Raw genomic sequence first — 19,900 nt, forward strand, 5'->3', positions numbered from 1 at the left:
AAAGCCAGTCACAGAGGAGAAGAGAAGTACCTTAGGATGCACACGTTTTCAACAGAGGACCACCCCAAAGGTTATTGGGTTCTTACTCGGACACCTGGCAGCTGGGTTACACAATTCCTATCCTCCCTGGAGGAGAATGTGATGTTTGGGAAAGCTCTGCTCAACCACGATCTAGAGGGGTCAGTCTCCATCTTGGTTAGCTTCTAAAAAGGCAGATATTTTGACAGAAGCAAGCAGAGCACCAGGGTCGGCAGTTCTGGCATTAAATAAGTGAGTTTGTCAGCAAAAGAACACCAAGCCTTTCTCCTTCAGGTTTCTGTAAGAGCCGGTCTTTACCTCTGGAGAAAGACCAGTAAGAACCATGCCTTCCATTTGTTCTGGTACACAGAGCTTCTTACATAAACAGCTGAACTTGGCACACCTGGATCGTAAGATAGGTTTTGTGCAGAAACATCTCCAGTTGGGGTTCACGCCAACTGACCACTAAAATTCAAAGTTACACTCACACATTTGTGGTGGAGGGATTCAACCAGTACCAAGTGCATGTCACTGTAAGTATTCCTTAAATTCAGGGAGCAAAATGTGCAGTCACTGGTTCCCCTGGTGGTGCCACACATTTTAGTATCCATTGGATATTTGATCCTTTCCTGAAAGCATCCAGCTAATTAGAAGCTTTTAACCAAAAACACTAATGTTTTCGGCTTCAATTGATTCACTGCGATATGGGCATTTATTTTCAAATTAGACAAAATTGTACACACAACACTTTTTCGCTGGAGCAAACAGTCTGACGCCAGACACAGCATTCTTTTTGTTGTTGATATCAAGTGAAAGATAAGCTCTCCAAATGTAGCTGAAAAACACCGGCAGTGAAAAGAAGAGGGCTTACAGCAAACGAGAGGCGTTCCTTCTTCCCTCCAAGCTGTAGTTCATAAAGCAAGCATAACCTGAAAAGCAAGCAAGCACATGCACAGAAGCAGCAATGTCATAGGAACAAAGCCAAAAGTAAGACACTAAAAAGCATTGGCAAAGCCAACCAGTCCCGCTTTTAGGACAGATTGGCTTTGCCAATGTTTTTAACAATGTGTTACTGTATATACACTGCATATTTTACGCAAGAAAAGACGTTAAACTGGAATTCAATTTACTAAGTATTAGCAAATCCAAGAGCTCTTGGCTGAGCTATTTGGTATTCCAATGCTTGCATGGTACATTTGAGCTGCCTTGCATTTAGGTGTCTAGCTGAGAATGTTGTTAATGGGGCATACTTGAGAGTGAGAGCTAGGGAGCCGAGGCTGACGGCAGTGTGTGTCATGCGGCCAGAATAGTGTTCAGATTACACGCTCATCCAAATCGCTGTCCTCTCTGCAGTGTACAAATTGTGATGGTCAGATATGTACCATTTATAATTACTAATACAAATTACTTGCAACAAAGTCATTGTAGTTGCTCATTTGCATCAATTTGTTAGCAACTCTCACAGGCCCTCCCCACCCCCCTACTCAGTGAGGAGGCAGAGAAGGTTCTCCACTCATGGGCTGACCAATTCTATGACAAGGCAGCTAATGAGAGGAGGTAGCGGGATCTTGCGGCAGTCCCCTTCTCCCCAGAGCCTCCAGGAACCACTAAGGCCTTTCAGCATCTCTCACCCAGCACCCGATGTGTGGGGGACGGGTCCAGCCGGATCAGTTACTGAGCCAGATTGGGAACCCATCTGGCCCCAGTGGAATATGCTGAAATTACCCTGGAGTAATATGCAGACAACAGGACACAATTCAGTCGCACCCACATATTATCAGCTTTCTGTTCCGAACCACAAAGTGGCTTCCTTATTATAGATTCCAGGTGAGCCCTAAAACAACGGGCCAGCGGACCTCCTTTTGTTCAAGTATGATCCTGGCTGGGAGGTATCTGGAGCTCCACAGACCGATGCCAATGTAATGGAGGGACACAAAGGTACACAGTTTATTATCTCTTCACAAGTACTTAATAGATGCTACAATTTGAAGGCAAGATTTTGACTGTGTTCAACTCCTATATATAGCATATATACACGCACTGAATGAAAGTCAAGCATATCTGTTGGACGAGTATTTGCACAAATGATTTAAATAGCACTAATGATTTTTTTAAATGTAATTCTTTCATTACCCAATGTTGGATTTCAGACGTCACACTCAAACATTATACAGTGAAAATAAATCATGCATGGTGTAAATCAATGTACATGATTTAACATAATACAGTGAGGTTTCCTAGGGAGTCACACACAGTCTTTACTGGTAGGGATTATATGTAAAGAGCGCATAGCCGGGGCAAAACAAAGTCTGAAATTTAAACATAACGCAGTGCTTGGGTTTAACTGTACTAAAAATACTTTATTACTACACAAACAAAAGAAAACTTTTTTGCAGTTTTATAATAACAAACTGAGAGAAAACAAAGTTCTAAACGGATGCCTTGCAGTTTGCATGCAGGTCCTTCATGCTGGTTCAGAACTCACTCACTGTGGTATATTAGAAGGATTGCAATTTAGGAACTACAAGTAATAAAAGGATCTCTGTGGCAAAAGCAGTAACCCACTTACCTATCAACCTTAAATAAAAATCTGTCATCTGCATGCTACACTGTGTTCTTTGCAAAGGACACAATCCTCTATGCTACTTTAGGAGTCAAAATGTGACTAGACAAAACAAAGATCTCTCCAGCAACTGCATTAACCACCAGAATTATCCTACCATTATTATTATCCACTGAGATTTACTGGGCACACAAAGCTCTCTGCAGCAGGCGCCTTAAGATATTTTAAAATTAAGCCTTTAGAACAGATTAAGCCTGAACATATTTACTGTTGTATTTCTCTTTGTTGTCAGTGACCGTCAGACATGTTTTCATGGCTCTGCCCCACGTAACTATATCCCCCCCCCCCCCCCCCCCCCAATCTGGGTTCCCAGAGTAACGTTTTTCCAATTCCAGTACTGTGTGCGCTCTTAAAGGGGGAGGGGGGGCGTGCGCACATGCTTGTGAATGGATGGGAATGAGTGACCCTCCCTTTAAAAGTGCTACTGCAGTATGCATTTCTGGCGAGTCATGCAGGTCATCTGCTCCATGATGAAGCACATCCAAATATGCTCCGCGTCTCTGGGTCACGCCAAAGGGAGGAACACCAACATGAGACGGCAACATGGAAAGAAGAGGGTTTGAGAAAGTAGTAATAAAAAAAGTCAGAATTACAGAAGGTAGGGGTGGAAGAAGCAACAGCAGGGCGGGTCATGCAACAGAGGGGGCACCGATGGGAGAGAGGTAACATGAAGGTGTTGGAGGTAAACCGGAGCGCACTAGAAGCAGCTGGAAAATACATGCACTCTTATGGAGTGCTTAAACAAAAATAAAAAGTAGCACCTGAAAATGAACAGAGGACGTACACAAGTAATGCATCCATGCTCCAGGGGAGGGACAAACTCAAGAAGAGGAAGAAAAACCAACACAAGCTAACAAATAAGAAGTAAGCATACTGGAGTGCCAAAGCGGCCAACCAATTGTAAGCAATGGGTGGACTATATGCCCACTGTAAGCAACCAATTAGTCTCTAAACAGACAGAGCATGAGCTGTATAGTAGGCGAGACCTACAATGCAGGGTGTTGTCACAAAATAAAGGCGGTGGATTCCAGGATTAAATTCAATATGGCCTGCATTACCTATGTAAGGGAACAAAGGCAATGCATACCTACATAAGGTGATCCACCCCTCTCTCCTATTACATATGCACAAACAGTCTTCAATCAGCATTTTTGCATCTGGATATCTTAGTAACTGTTCAATTAACAGCCACTCCTTGGCAGTGTTGAGTTCTAATAACTATTCTGACATCATTCAGCTGGACCAACAGCTTTTGCACCTCTTTTCAGTCTTGCGCTTTCTTTTTTAGCTTTCTTTATAACTATCAGTGCTTTACAAAATACTTCAATGAATTAACTACCTCCTCTCACATGCTATACTGCCACATGCAATTTCTGAGTTCAGAGCAAGGTTTTACATCGATTACACTGAATGTGATCAGGGACCTCTTAGATAATCTTCCACCTCTGCTGAATCGCATCATTTTTTCCTCACTCCCTTTGGGGTAGAAACCTTATGACAAATATGTACTCTTATCTACAAATCTATTCAAGATACTTAAGACGGTTCCTAATTATATTCACATCTTTTATGTCCTTTTCTTTCCAACATAATCCACTGACCTGCATTCTTTGTTGACCATCACTAGCCCGGCTTTTAAGCAAAGGCTGTTAATTTGATTTACAAGTCTTCTGCATGGAACAGTCCTGGAAGTTTTACACAGAAGTAATTATATCAAGTCAAACCTGCTGCCTTTATCGGTTTCCTGGGTCACCTTATCAATAAGATCAAACTGTGTTTTTCCAGCAAGAATTTCCTCCTTGAGAAATTATGCAGACTATTTCCATGTCACCGATGTCAAACAGGCCTGTTATGGCCATCTTGGCTTCGACCCACATTATGTCAGGATGGAGAGTCACATTCCTTCTATTAGTCATTAAGAACCCGTAATCCAGTTTGACATTGACTGAACATGAATAATGGAACGTCTATCTAATCTACAAATGTTCTTTAACATCATAGTAAATATGTAATACCACTTCTTTCTCACGTTCTTTTGCACGTAACTCGGGCACCATCCATTCATTCTTTTGAATCTCACCTGTGATGGTCAGAATGAGGTTTAGTTGTTAATACACAACTAAAGAATTAGTTCCTCTAACCAACCAAGCCTCGGAATTCCAACCCACATAGGTCCTCCTTTAAGTTTATAAATCTAGCCTCCACGATGAGTTTTTTTCATGCTATTGAATTTCACGTCTGCTTATTTATTATTACTTCAAATTAGTATTATTTAACAAAAGTATAATTTCAACAACTGCCTTTCTTGGATCACCTGCATCATTTCTGCAACTTACTTGAGCCTCAGAAGCTTTCCCTTTATCATCCTTTTCAAACACATACTTAAAGTTTTTGCTCTATCCATTTATCTCAGAGTCCTGTGTTTTCCTGTTAGACTTATTCTAGCCTCCTATCACACACGGACATTTTGCCATGAGTGACACACCACCTGTATTGCTCTTTCTTTGATTTCAAAGAATTTATAAAAATAAATAGTGAACAAGTACTAAGCAGTTAATGGGTACGGCAATTCAGCAGAAATGTTAAGGTGTAGACTTCGAAAGCTGACAGCAGAGTAATGTAATTGAAACATTTCCGCAGTTCCCCCGAAATACAAGGGGGGGAAAGCAAGGAGAGGGGGGACACTTCCGGAAATTAGACAATAAAAAAAAAGCACAGTAAAGTGGCCGAAAATAAAATATATCTTGTAATAGAGAAAGGTGTAAGTGACTATAAAACATGGTGGATTATCACTGTGGGAGAAAAACCTGCACATAGATGGCATAGCGCATATACTTGATGGAGCGGGTAAAATATTTTCTTTTTATATACACAATCCATTTATATATGTTTATATTAAAACGATTAATGAATAATTTTAATAACTAAGAATTGATGTGCAAGTACTAAACCAACCTTATTAACAGAAGGAATACACGTGGGAATGCAAATGCATGGCTAAAATAATAGGTGAACTAAGTTTGTATGCATATTAATAAAGATAAATGTTGCTTGAGTAATGTTATTGTAATTTGTGCTTAAATAAACCAGCATTAACAGCTTTGAATGTTGCATATGGCTAGATAAATGCATACACATAAGGGTATTAGCAAGGGATTAACACTGTTTTAATCATTTCTATGTATTAATTACGATTTTGTGTTTCTTTGCTTAAAGTTGACTATTCTGGCCTACCAAAAGATGGCCGCCGACTGAAACCTAACTAGAGTACATTACTTCATCATTTGAACAATGGAGAAAGGCGTCTGCACTGACTTCATTCGTGTCCCTTGTGTGACCTGTCAGACCATGCCCATGAAGACTAACCTGGGCGAGGTGCCAATGCCCCTGAACGTGAAGTAAATGTTGGAAGTGAAGAATATGAACTATCGAACCCAACCTGTTTCAACTAACTGATACATTTAGGACCACGGATATTCTTTCCCATACATTTGCTTTGAGACTTTTCCCACATGGGAAAATTTGAAAATGTTTCCTAATGTATGGAGATGTATTTGAATTCAGCCAATCGTTGGCCTGGGAAATGAGAAAATGTAACTTTAATATGTAAATGTTAGTATAAATATTAGTAGACTAGAGAGGGAATAGGCTAACGCTCCCCACTTCATCGCCATTGTATGCAGAAGCTACTTACGGAGAATCGATGATCAGAGATCCCTATGCTGACGGAGAGGATGGTGACTCTATACGATAAAACTCTGACCAACTTATTGAGGACCAGTTCTGACTTGGAGAACGACATTTAGCCAGAATAGGTAAATATGACAAAAGATAATATTGCATTATTAAGATTTAACCTGCATTTAAATTAGATAAAAGAAAAACATTATTTGAATTACTGTGTCGGGTGATTATTTCATTGAAATGTTTATTGATTTGGTTTGAGAGTTAAAGTGTCATTAAACTAAATAACAACTAAATGATTTTATCGACCTACTGATGGAGGAAGTGTTAGGGTGATCCAGGAGAAGTGGTTTTCCTCTATCAGAGAGAATAGTTGTAGTTCGGATCTGATGTCCCTTTGTAGGCACGGATAGTTTGAAAAGAATGAATGTTGGTGTTATGGGCCCCACCAGCGTATGATGTGTGTATGTGGTTGTGACTGAGAAATCATTCTGTCTGTGGAATCAGGGGGTAATTGAGTAACCCGAACTGCACCAGTATTTCTAGTAGCTAGAGATGGTTTTTATCGTTTTGGTTTAATGATTTTGGCATGTATATAGCTTATCGATTATTGATTGGTACTGATATATGTACTAACACTATATGTTGAAGTCGTATTGAGTTTTATGTTGTCTGTACGGCTTCTGGGATGTAGGAAGTCGGGAATTGATAATATTTTCGTAGTAGAGCAGAGGTCTAAAAGATTATAAAACATGGTGGATTATCACTGTGGGAGAAAAACCTGCACATAGATGGCATAGCGCATATACTCTGTAGTTAAATGTCCTAGACTCTATTTGTTGCGCTCTTAAGATTACTCGTGAAATGTATAAAATATGTATATCTGCGCATTAGTCTACGCAAATGCCCAGTATTTACGGTTAATTAGAACCATCAATTACACAACGGCAACAATGTATTTGAGGAATGGGAGTCTGTGGGACAGGGTAAACATATTTTTTTACATATTTACTACTCACCAAGTGTGTTAAAACTACTTTTAAGTACAGTGCCACAGCTCACAATAACTGCCATAGGTATTTAGCAAGTGAAGGTATACCAGTGGTGTTCGACTCGGAAATCTAAATGGTAGTAAGCCGTCTTTTTGGAAACTTAATGAGTAAATGTGAGCATTCATTTTAGAACACCAATGAGTAAAAGTGAGCCAGCAATTTGGATTAGAATGTTTTGGTCAAACTACATTTCACTCTAATTTTTGAGAATTCAGTCGAAACCACTTAGGAAAGAGCAGTTGGAAACAGGCTACGGACAAAAACCTGTAGTGGTGAAAGAGGCTCAGGTGATTAAGCTATGAGCCAATGCTGCTTTTTACAGATCTGCTAGTCAGCGTGGTGTAGAGACTTTTGCCACAGACTATCTGGTGTTAAATAGTCTCACACTTCGTTTTAGTGTTAAGAGTGAAAGAAAGATTCGAGTCAGATACTCTTGACCGGTACTGGGGTGTGGACAGAGCTTGGAGCTGGTTGACAGCTCAGCTCCGTGGCAATCAGGCTCTCGACCCATAGTAAAAGTAAAAGAAAAGCAGCATGAAAGAACTGTCATTGCATCAATTGTGCTGCTCTCCAAGGCTGCGAGCAACTAGCACAGTAAAACAAAACTTCATTCACTGATGCTCGTAGAATGGCAATTGGAAATGATTAAGCAACTGCTCAAAGTAACAGTTAGACCTGGCATTCTTGGCATAGTTACCCCTGACTTTTTGCCTCTAATTACTGTATTTTTGACACTGTGCTGGATTTTGTTTTTGCTGGTTTAGATGCTTTGGGCACTTTGCCACTGCTGATCAGTGCCAAAGTGCAAGTGCTACCCGTGTAAATTGTTATTGTGATTGGTTATCCATGATTGGCATATTTGTTTAACTAGTAGGTCCCTAGTAAAGTGCACTAAGTGTGCCAGGGTTGGTAATTCAAATGCTACCAGTGGGCTTGCAGCACTGATTGTGCCACCCACATAAGTAGCCCTCAAAAGAGGTCTCAGGCCTGCCACTGCAGTGCCTGTGAGCAGTTAGTTAACTGCCATGTAGACCTGGCCAGTGTACCCACTTGCCAGGCTTTCCCCTTCCTTTTTCTTACACCTAGGACGCCCCTATGGTAGGCCAGAGGTAGCCCCCCCCCCCACCCCCGGGCAGGGTGCAGTGTATGTGAAAGGTAGGACATGTACTAGTGTGTGTAACATGCCCTGATAGTGAAATACTGCCAATTTCGTTTTTCACTATTGACAGGCTATCTTTTGCCCGTAGGACAGAATGGGGGATGCTGTGTAACATGTTTACCTGCATATCTTCCCATAGGGGTGAGATGGAAAATTGGAGTCTGGTATCCCTGAACTCATAATTTGATAACATCTTTTAGGAAGGATGGTTTTTAAATTCTGTGCTTGAAAATAGCACTTTTAGAAAGTGGCTATTTTCTTGTTCAACCTTTCTGTGTGCCTCTGCCTGTTTGTGGATTGACTGTGGTTTGAGAGTGACAGGGGCTGGGGTGGCTCCAGGAGTCTGGGTGAGTCAGCACTAGGTTGAATAAGCCAATCTGCATTTGGAGTGGTGGGAGGAGTAGCACCTGGGCCGTGCCTGCCTTCCACAATGCTCATGCCGTGCGTCTGATGACCCTGGCCCACACTGACAAAGGAATTAGTTGTGCACTGGCAGAATGCACCCAGAACTGGTTTGGACTGGGTCCAGGACCCCTCAGACAGAGAACAAAGACTTTCGGGGTATAAATATGAGAGCTGAAACCCCTGAAAGCCAGACTACTTCGTGATCAAGAGGAACCTGTTGCCAAAGAGGACAGCTGAAGAGAAGTATTGCCCTTGCTGTGTGTCTGGGGTTGGCCTGCAGTTTGTCGTTTCTACTAAGGAGAGGACCAAGGGACTTTGCTGTGTCCCCTGCTTGAATAAGGACTTTGCGGTGTGCTGTGTCCATCTGAAGAAAAGTCTCCAAGGACCTGAGAAGAGCTGGCCTCCTGTTTTGAAGTGAAGTCCCAGGCACAAAAGGACTTCACCCCCAGCTTCCCTGAACTTCCTTGCTGGGAGTTCTGACCTGCCAGAGGTTGCCTGTAACTGTGTGAGGCCTTTGCTGTTGGGAGCTGGAAGCGCAACGCGGGAGAAGCGTGTCGCCGCTGCCTCGCCGAGGACGCGTGTCGCCGCTGCATCACCGGAGAAGGGTGTCGCAGGGCCCATTGCATCGCTGATGAAGTGTGCCGCCACCGCTGATCGCCGTCACATCACCAGATAAGCGTGCTGTCGCCACCGAGGGTGCCCTCGCATCAGAGAAGCGTGTCGCAGGGCCTGTTGTGGCTCAGAAAACCACTTATTTCGCCGCACGGCTGTCCACGCATCACCTCCACGTTGTCGCATCACATCAAAGATGCCATTTTATCGCACCGGATCGTCGCAACGCATCGAAGTGCCAGCTTATCGCATCGTGACCGGAGCGCAGGAAGAATCGACGCATCGCCTTCTCTGCAACCCTTTTGTTTGTTCTTCGTTCAGCATCCAAGGTGTTACTGAGAGTGTTGGTACCAATACTTTACACATTTCCATTTGGGATAAGCCTGTCTGCTCGTGCCAAGAAACCAAGGGGGTAGGCAGGGGTTATCTAAAGTGTGTATCCCCCTTACCCTGACTAGAAGCAAGGGTCCCTATTTGGCCAAAGGTACCTACCTCTGCCAACTAGAGACCCCCAGTTCTAACTAACAATTTTGCTCTGTTATTAATTTGCATCTGTAGAGCACATTCTCTCAAATTAGGATGCCACTGAATCGTGTTTGTATATTCTAGGGCTTTCCAAAAGGTATCCACTGCAGACCTTAGTCTGATTTGCAATGGAGGTAGCCACCAGTAGATGGACTATGGCAGTTTAAACGAGCAGAGGATTTTTGGCTAGTGGGACCAGAGGGCTGTACCAAATTGCTTAAGAATTTGCTTTGTTGGAATTTGCCCAATGTTTGGTAAATATATGCGTAGCAAGTAGCCAACATTAAAATATGCTTTTAGATGCCCCCAGAGCCAATCAATTGCATAAATGAGCTGCGTCCCAGATATGTTTAGAGTTCTGCCTTAACATGTGCTGCTGTAAAATGGGAGTGTGCCATTTCCTGGTGGGCAATGAGGTTATAAACATGGCCATACATTACTAAATGGCATGACCTTGCTGTGTTGTATGTGAGTATAATGGCCTACCTAAAGCATCCAGTTGCTGTTATGCATGGGGTATGTGTGATCTGCAAAACATACTGCGAGAATGTTAAAAAATAAAAAAAATCTTCACCTGCTTAACAAGTTTTATACTGATATTTAGAAAGTAGTTTGCAGAACACAAGCCCTTGGGTCAGTGCCCACCTTGCTTCACAGGGAGCAAGCTAATAGCCAGAGTCTATGTGAGCCAAGAAACTGCATGGGAGAGTTAGTAGGGAGAGCAATCTTCTCGATTTCAAACCAAACACCTGTTTCCATATGCAACACTCTTCAGGATCTACTGTAACAAAAAAGGAGACCTTTATACAGGAGAGGTCAAGATAAGACATTTCCTTGACTGCAGGTTAATAACCAATCAGAAGATCAAGAGGGTCATCAAAGGATATGCACTATAGGAGCTCTTTAGCCTGGGAATCACTCAATCAGTGAAGTCAGTACGAATCCATCCAGAAAATGAACGAATACCTACTGAAACTTTTCCACTAATTTCACATGATGAATATCTTTTTTACTGACACTTGAATAGCCCCTACAGATACCTTGAAAGCCCATCACATGATAAAACCTACCATCAACGCGAGAACAATATCCACCATTGCTCCTGCTTGAGTGATGGACCCTCCGACATCATAAAACATTACCTGCTGCCTGCTCTAACAAAAATGTTCCATATGCACCACGACGGCCCAAAACATCATTCAAAGTTGGGTCCGTAATGAGGTAGTAAACTTTCTGGGGCAGATGTACAACCCTTACATTTTGCGACTCACAAAATGTGTCGCTTTGCGACTAGCAAATTGCAATGTACAACAGTGTCACAGACACTGTTAGCGATTCCCAATAGGGTCGCAAATTGCATGCCTCATCAATATTCACGAGGCAAGTGCAATTTTCTACCCAGTGGAAATCGCTAGCACTCCCAGGGATGGTGGTCTGTTGGGGTCAGCACACCACCATGTCTGGGACTGCTTTTTGAATAAAGTTTTTTTTTTGTTTTGTTTATTAAATGCAGCCTGTTTTCCTTAACCCCTTCAGTGCCCATGACGAGCTGGACTCGTCATGGGCTGCGGTGGCGCTGTGCCCATGACGAGTCCAGCTCGTCATGAACTCCACCCGCTAATAAAAAGCGCGGCACTGGGCGGGGAAAGGGGCGGGCATGCAAGGGGTTAAAGGAAAACAGGATGCATTTTAAAAAGAAAAATTTCAACATTTCAGTTTCATTTTTTAATGGCAGGCAGTAGTCCCTGGGACCACTGCCTGCTCTTAAAAAAAAAATTCTCACACACTCACAAAAGGGAAGGGGTCCCCTGAGGACCCCTTCTCGTTTGCGAGAGGCTTGCGGCCGCAAATGCGGTCGCTAAACATAGCACGTGGTAGTGAGTCTCGCTATTAGGAAGGGACGTCCCTTCCTAATAGCGAGAGTCGCAAACGCTATTTTGCGAGTCAGTGTCTCGCAAAATAGCTTTTGTACATGCCATTACCCTTTTTCGTGATCACAAACGGGACGATCTCCCGTTTGCGAGCGCAAGAAAGAGCTGTACATCTGGCCCTCTGTTCCTTGCTCTGTCACTAATGAACTTAAACACCCAAATATAATGATGTCCATCAAGAAATCTATTAAAAGTAAGCTTCTTTCCACACAGACTACGCATCAATAACTAATGAATGGTCAAATCCAAATAAAGTTACAGAAAACCAATGAGAGGCAGAACCACTCCTTTCCCTACAAAAAAATAAAAAAATGATATATCAACTCTTATCTTTTTAATGTCCGTCAATGGGGAAAAACAGACCCCTTGAACTCCATCGACCTACATCTCATCTATCATACACTTGGTGACATATTAGCCGAGTTGCTGATTCTAGAGTTTTGGGCAGTTTCACACAACCACAAAACAAAAGTAACTCTAGAGGGCTGGCCGTACATATATTTGTCTACAATAACATTTAAATTATTATTGGACTCATACCATAATTTATCAACACCTGCATCAAACTTATTTAGTCATCCACTTCCTTAAATGTTGCTACACATCGATTTTTTATTAATGAATGTTTGTATTGAATCAAATTACACAACCTTAAAGTCCAAGCCACTGTCCTCATATAAAGAACAGTACATCGACGGTCCAAAACATCATTCCTAGTTGGGTCGGTCAAAAGGAAGTCCACTTTCTGTTTCTTGTACGTGTTGCCCAATATTCACATACTGAACAGCTAATGTGAATAGGCCGCTAATCCTTGCATCAATCTGTCTTTCCTGTCCTTGATGTCGGCTCCTCTAGGGTAAATGAGATGCTCACCTGCAAACTGGAGGAACAAACCAGCAGAAGTAGCACCAAAGCGTGAAGGAGGAGGGCATGCCTACTCCATTAACAACAACACTAACAAAGTGGTTTTTCATGTAGGTATGTATGCCATCTCCGTTTAATGTGTACGCCACCAGCTAGTGCGGTGAAAACCATAAAATATTACCTAAATTTGTCACCAAATCGCTTACAGACAGACCTCTCACATACGTATATATAGTCCACTTACTGCATCGAATATCCTCATGGGCGGGTTACTATTAAGCAAAGCTTATGGCTCCGTTACAAAAGGCAAACAAAAAACTCAAGTTGCATGTAGCTCAAAGAGCCGGGTTAAAAAAAATAAAAATAAGCCTCCACGTGGTCAGGAATTACATATTATGGATGTCCAGTCGACCACCAGGAAGCCGGATTCTTACTTATGATCAAAGAGTATAAGCGTAGTGGAGACCGGACACATTACGGGTGTTCTTCGGCGACGGTGTAATGGGCCTTTGGCGACAAACCTCCCCGTATAGAGGAAAGGGAACACTCTAAGATAATGACCTATGAGATATTAGTCCAAAATAGCGGCGAGGCCACTTCACTCGGCGAGAGACAGTAAGTAATACTATACTTCCTATGCATGTAGATTTATGGAGGTGAGGCGGCGTCAGTAGCTCGGCAAGACACTTATGGTGAAGAGCGCCCGGCATGAGTCCAGTCGCCACTATGCTGATAATCTTTGATCGCAAGTAAGAATATGGCTTCCCACTGACCAACTGGCCATCCATCATGTGTAATTTGTGACCCCGTATAGGTATTTTCTTCGAACCAGGCTCTTTGAGCAACGTGTAACTTGAGTTTCATGTTTTCCTCTTTTAACAGAGCTGCAAGCTTTGCTTAATAGTATCCTGCCCAAGAGGATATTCAATCCAGTAAGCAGACTATAGATACACACACACACTTATGCAAGATGTCCGGCTATAAGCAATGCGGTGACGCAATTAAGTAATGATTTTATGGTTCTCATCAAACTAGCTGGCGGCGTGCACATTATACGAAGATGGGGTACACACCTACATGAACGGCCACCTTGACAGGGTTGTTTTTAGTGGATCATGCAAAATCTAGCCACATGGCCAGAAGTAGCATGGGACCTGCAATTCTCAATATGGTCGATGCTACCCTGCATTCTGCTTCTTCATGCTCATTGATATATCAGGAACATTTGCAAAGTAAAAATCACTCCCCTCTACTGAGAATCTTTTAGGGCATAATGGGATTAGACAAGGCAGTGCTAAACTGGTTTGGGCCATACGTTGATAGCAGTGTTAGTAAATAAAAGGGGCAAACTCCCTCACAGATCCTTCTATGCTCCAGCAAGGCATTGCTCAAGGATCAATGCTCTCTTCCACTCGTTTCATTCTTATTTGATAAAGTGGAACGTACAAGACTACAGATTATATGTAAAGCACTCCCGCTACCAACTGAGGCTTGTCCATGCTATATGAAACCACTAATGAAAAAACGACTCCAAAGACACACATATTCATAAACGTTTAGAGCATGCCCATGTGACGTGATAAAGAAGGACATGGCAGCATGTCCAAGAAATGGCAGGGAACATTTCAATTATAATCTAACATATCAACATCAGTTACTTATTGTGTATTTTTATATTGTGTGGGTCACAACAACTAGGTCAGCAGAGCGTGTATTGAAAGCACCAAATATCTAATGTAATATAGAAGGAAAATAAACCAACAATGCCTCTTAGTTAGATAGATAGATATGTTGAAAGTCGGAGTTCCAGTCCCGCACCACTGTCACCAAATACAAGACCTGGGACTCCTCACTCAATGTTAGGCCAAGAAAGGACACTGTTTGAGATAGCCCTGCTCACCCCCTTAGTAGCTTGGCACGAGCAGCCAGGCCTATATACAAGGCACAAGTATACAGCACGAGTGTACAGTATGTGCAACCACTCTCACAGCAACCCACTGGTGACACCACAAATGGACTCCACACAAGTTTGATAAAAACAAGCATAAACTTTATATATAAAAAGATATACGATCAGACCACACGATACAAAAGTCGACATATAATAAAGGGTAATATTCGTTCCAGCTGGTTGGTAGGTTCAAATCCCAACCACTGCTGTCCAAACGCTATGCTGGTCGTAATGCTAGAATCACACACGTTGCAATGGACAAACAATAATGCACTGCGTAACGACAGAATCCTGTGATGGGCACAGGAGAAATAATACAATGCATAGTGATACACCCCGGTACTTTGCAGTGGGAGAAATAATGCATTGCGTACCGCTACAATCATGTACAGCGCAATTAAGGAATAATGCAATGTGCCCCGCTGCATTCATGTACTTTGCAATTAAGGAATAATGCAATGCATAGCTACAATCATGTACTTTGCAGTGAAGAAATAATGCAATGCGGGCCGCTACAATCCTGTACTTTGCAATGGAGAAACAATGCAATGCGTAGAGCTACAATCGTGTCCTTCGTTATGCAGAAATAATGTCAGGTGTCCCAAGACAGTCCCGGCAGTTCGTTAGCAGCAATATTGGCAATGTGTATTATGACAATCAGCCTCTTCGATGACAGTTGCCCCTCACACGTATCAACGGTGACAGAAAGTACGGCTTCTCACTCTGGCAATAGTACTGCCACTCCTTCAGTCAGAACGGCCCCAATCTGAGCCAAAGCAAAGGCTCACATCGCTAGCAGGAGTGAGAGGCCGATAGAGTGTCCCTCCGAGCCCGCACCCCGCCCAGGTAGTCATCCGCATTACCTGGGGCCACGACCCCACTCTCCTCCGTCAGGGAACTAGGCCTTCAGTGAAGAACTGTCTCAATGGGCCTCAGCGGCTCGGCCTGGCAGCTCAGCTCTTCCGGTGCTGCCGGTCCGGGCTGCAACTGTTAGGAAGGTCTCAGACGGCTGCAGAGCACACGTACCCCACGCCCCTAAGATTGCGTTACTCCGGGTGCAAGTCCACCACAGCACTCTCCGGGTCTCCTCTGGCACGAAGCCACACACACACACAACGCTGATGGGACTTCACGTCAACTCAAAGTGCACGTTCACCAGGCACTCCTTCCTGCGGTTTCAGTTGGCACCAAGACACGCACACCGCACTGCAGAGACTCACTTTCTTCTGGTGCACATGATGATCAGTTGATCACCTCCATAATCCCAGGTTGCACCAAAGCACGCACACTGCTACACAGACTTACTCCAATTCCGGTGCCCCGATATCCAGGCGCTCTTAACTAACGCCTTCAGACGCACCCGACACGCTCACCGTGTCCGAGCCTCCCTTCTCCGGTGTACTCTATGACCAGGCGCTCTTCACCAGTGCCTCCGGTGCACCCCGACACGCACCCTGCGCGTCCGAGACTCACTCCACTTCCGATGCACACGCCGACCAGGTGCTCTTCACCAGCACCTGCAGTGCACCATGACACGCACCCTGCGTGTCCGAGGCTTGCTTCACCTTCGATGCACACGCCGACCAGCCGCTTTTCACCTACGCCTGCGGTGCACCACGACATGCACCTAGCACGTCCGAGACTTGCTTCACCTTTGATGCACACGTTGACCAGGCGCTCTTCACAAACGCCTCCTGTGCACCACGACACGCACCCAACACAGAGACTCGCTTCACCTCCGATGCACACGTTGACCAAGTGCTCTTCACCAAAGCCTCCTCTGCACCACAACACGCACCCAGCGCGTCCGAGTCTCACTCCTCCGTGTATCCATGATCACAGGGCACACCTTCCAAGGGTCTCAAGCTGCCACAACACGCGCCCACCGCGTTGCTTGAAAGTTCTCCGGAAACTTTTATGTTCCTGCGTTTCCAAACAGGGAGCCAGCTCACCTCAGGCCCTCTGGGTTACAAGACACAGCACCAAGCACAGTCTTCGTCAACCAGGAGGACCCAGCGCACACAGCACAGTCCCAACGACCTCGTCCTTGGTTAAAACCGCAAACTGCAGAATAGCCCCAGATGACGAAGCAAGGGTCAGTTCTTCCCCAGCAGTCTCTTCAGTTGTTCCTTCCTTAGCAGAGGTTCCTCTTGACCACGAAATGGGTCCAAGCCTTTTCAGTCTCAATCCATTTCTATTCCATTCTAACGTTCAGGAGTCTCAGCTCACATAGTTATACCCCTAAATGTCATTGAAGTTCGCATGTGCTCAGGGGTCCCTGACCCCTGCCTAAATCAGTTCTTGGTGTCTCCCTCCCAGTGTCACCTTTCTCCCTTTGATACTGGGGGTCTGGATCCTTAATCACTCAGCAGGAGACGGGTCAATTCTTTTATAGCAGCAGCCCCGCCTCTTCACCTCCCGGGGCTTCTCCAGCGCCTACTCTCCAGATGCCGGTCAGCCTGGTGCCATCTCAGCCCCTCCCTGGGTCAAGACCTCCCCCAGCTCCTCTCACCTCTCAGATCCAGACAGTCAACCCAAATTCAGCAGAGACACACAGAAATGCTTAAAGCAGAAAACTCAGCCACTTTCTAAAAGAGTGGTTTCCGAATGCACAGTGACAAAACCCCTTTCATAAAAAGATGTGTTATGACACTGTGAGTTCATACATACTAAACTTAACCTCTCTATTTTAAATCTATGGGAAGCTAGGCTAACAAACACAATACACAGCCTCCCCCATTCTGTCCTATGGGCAGGATGGCTTTTCACCAGTTAAATCTAAATGGAGTGCTTTTCACTGTCAGGACATAGCACGCACCTCAGTACATGTCCTGCCTTTTACTTACACTGCCCAGGGGTTACCTGGGACCTACCACAGGTATGCCCACTGTGTACGCAAAAGGAGAAAGTTAGGCCTGACAAGTGGTTGCACTTGTCAGGACAACATGCTAAACTTAAACTGCGTGCAGGCACTACACTGCAGGCCTGAGTTCCCTTCCCCGCGCACCTTTGCATTACTAGCCCTGGCACACACAGTGCACATCACTAGGGACTTTACTAGTAAGGCAAACTTTCCAATCATGGCCCACCAATTACCATTACACAGGGAACACTTGCACTTTGACACTTATCAGCAGTGGCAAAGTACCCAAAGCATCTAAATGCAAAGGAGGCAGAGGCAAAATGTCTGGGGTAATCATGCCAAGATATGCCAGGTCTAACAATATATATCATGTTTCTCTGCGAAAATGGCTTGTTTTCTCTCAATGGGGTTTACAGAGCAAAACTTGAGAAGGATTGAAGGGAGAAGTGGCAGACTACAGCAGCCTAATCTTGCGGGTCTTGCTTCAGTTTTGGCGAACGCACAAAAAGCACAACAGGAGAGGCGGGTGCTCTCCCCCTCCCAGGGCCTGTTGAAGGCTGAACTGTTATTGTACAGTCAGCCAGTAACACGGCAGGATGACTTAGCTTCCTCATTACCAGTCACATGCCATCTGGTTGGCAGCGATGAGATATGGGAGTGAAAGAAGCGGGGCAATGGCATGAGCGAAGGACGGCCAGAAAAAAAGACATACCGAAGGGGCAGGGACGGGACAACATACGTAGTGATGGACAGCCCAGGGTCTGTGGCAGTAACGATAAGGCGGAGTAGTGGCATGGATAATGTGCGCGCCATGGCAGAATGGACTGCGAATGGACGATAAGCTCACAAAGCAACAACTCTACCAGCACACTCTGCACTAACATTGTACCAACGTCCAACACTCACCCTGCCGCAGGTCCTGATTCTCCAGAACATTGTGAGCGCCATACTCCTGTACACCGTGCATGCGCAGAATCTGTACAACGGCATTACTGAATCCACACATGGGCTGGGCAGGTGTGCCCTTGATAAACACCACCACCTTGTGCTGCTTCACCAGCGACTCCAGTTCCTGCCGAGGCATGGTGGAGCCTGCGCTGCCCAGCCAGCGGCTGTAGAGTCCACCAAAGACCCACGGTCTTAGTGACACGCTGCGAGACAAGAGGGTACGGAATACGGGGGCAGTCATGGCAGCCACAGGCGTTGGGGGAATAGATAGCAGCAACAGTTCTCAAGGGTCACCACGCCGCCAATAACTCACACTGAACCCAAACTTCGTCTGAGGCTTAGCTTTTCCTTCACAACATATCTATTGGCTGTCTCCAGAGTACACCGTATTTCTATTGGAGAAGAAAAGCTGTCAATCAGCACTCGGAGCCACTTAAAACCTTTCAAACAGACACATTGCCTACGTCAATAAGAGACACGGCCAAGCAAGGCTCCAATGAGAAAGTGAATGATCCCGCAGACCTCTCTGAAGATTAAACCAATCAGAACTCTGTATACAACGGCACTCTCATTCTGACACTTCAATTGACAGCGTACACTAGTGTAATGATTGGAAGACACTCACGCCAATCTTTATAGATAGAAATGAAAAGCGATGGTCAGACAGCGAATCGTCTTGATGTAGTTTCTCGTAATCAGTTGTATTCGTATAACCCATGTGTGTCTGTCAAAGGTGCCCTGGCACGTTTTCATTGACAAGAACCATTTTATGTGGACATTTCATATTTTCAGTGTTTGTATGTGTGATATATCGCTGCCTTGTGTGTGACACTTAGCGTAATCCTTTATTACGTGTACAGCAAAGCATTTATGTCCACGTAATGAGATAAACTTCTTAATTTAACCCCAGCTGTTTTACAATAACGGTAATGCGTGTGAAATGCTTATTATCTTGTTATGAGACACGCATCCTACTTCTTTCCATCGCACGAAGTTGACTTCTACCTTTAAACTACCTCATGCCAAGGCAACTGATAAGCGGCTCCCACTGCCAAATAAAGCACCTATCTTCGTCATTAAAATGTGATACTTTCTGTAGAGTTGGGGACTTTGGGGCCTACGAGCCCTGGGCACTTTATTTCTCCTGTCACGTGGTCTCCTCAGGGGCGAGACCATCCTTTACATCTTTATTGACGGGGGTCTCCTTCTCCTAAAAACACTCCCCCTTCTACGGCGATAGGTGTGGGCTGACCCACGTCCCATCG

At 44.5% G+C, this 19,900-nt stretch overlaps 1 protein-coding gene across 1 annotated transcript in view; it reads right to left on the reverse strand.

The window, feature by feature from the left end:
• The window catches only part of GLRX5 (glutaredoxin 5), a 34,420-nt gene extending 15,424 nt beyond the window's left edge, over window positions 1-18,996 (reverse strand). Inside the window, exon 1 of the mRNA XM_085626452.1 lies at window positions 18,594-18,996. Coding sequence (XP_085482578.1) covers window positions 18,594-18,876 — 283 coding nt within the window. The 5' untranslated portion in view covers window positions 18,877-18,996. The remainder of the gene's footprint in view (window positions 1-18,593) is intronic.
• Between the last annotated feature and the right edge of the window lie 904 nt (window positions 18,997-19,900).

Source organism: Triturus cristatus, chromosome 9 (assembly GCF_964204655.1).
Source record: "Triturus cristatus chromosome 9, aTriCri1.1, whole genome shotgun sequence".
Lineage (NCBI taxonomy): Eukaryota > Metazoa > Chordata > Amphibia > Caudata > Salamandridae > Triturus > Triturus cristatus.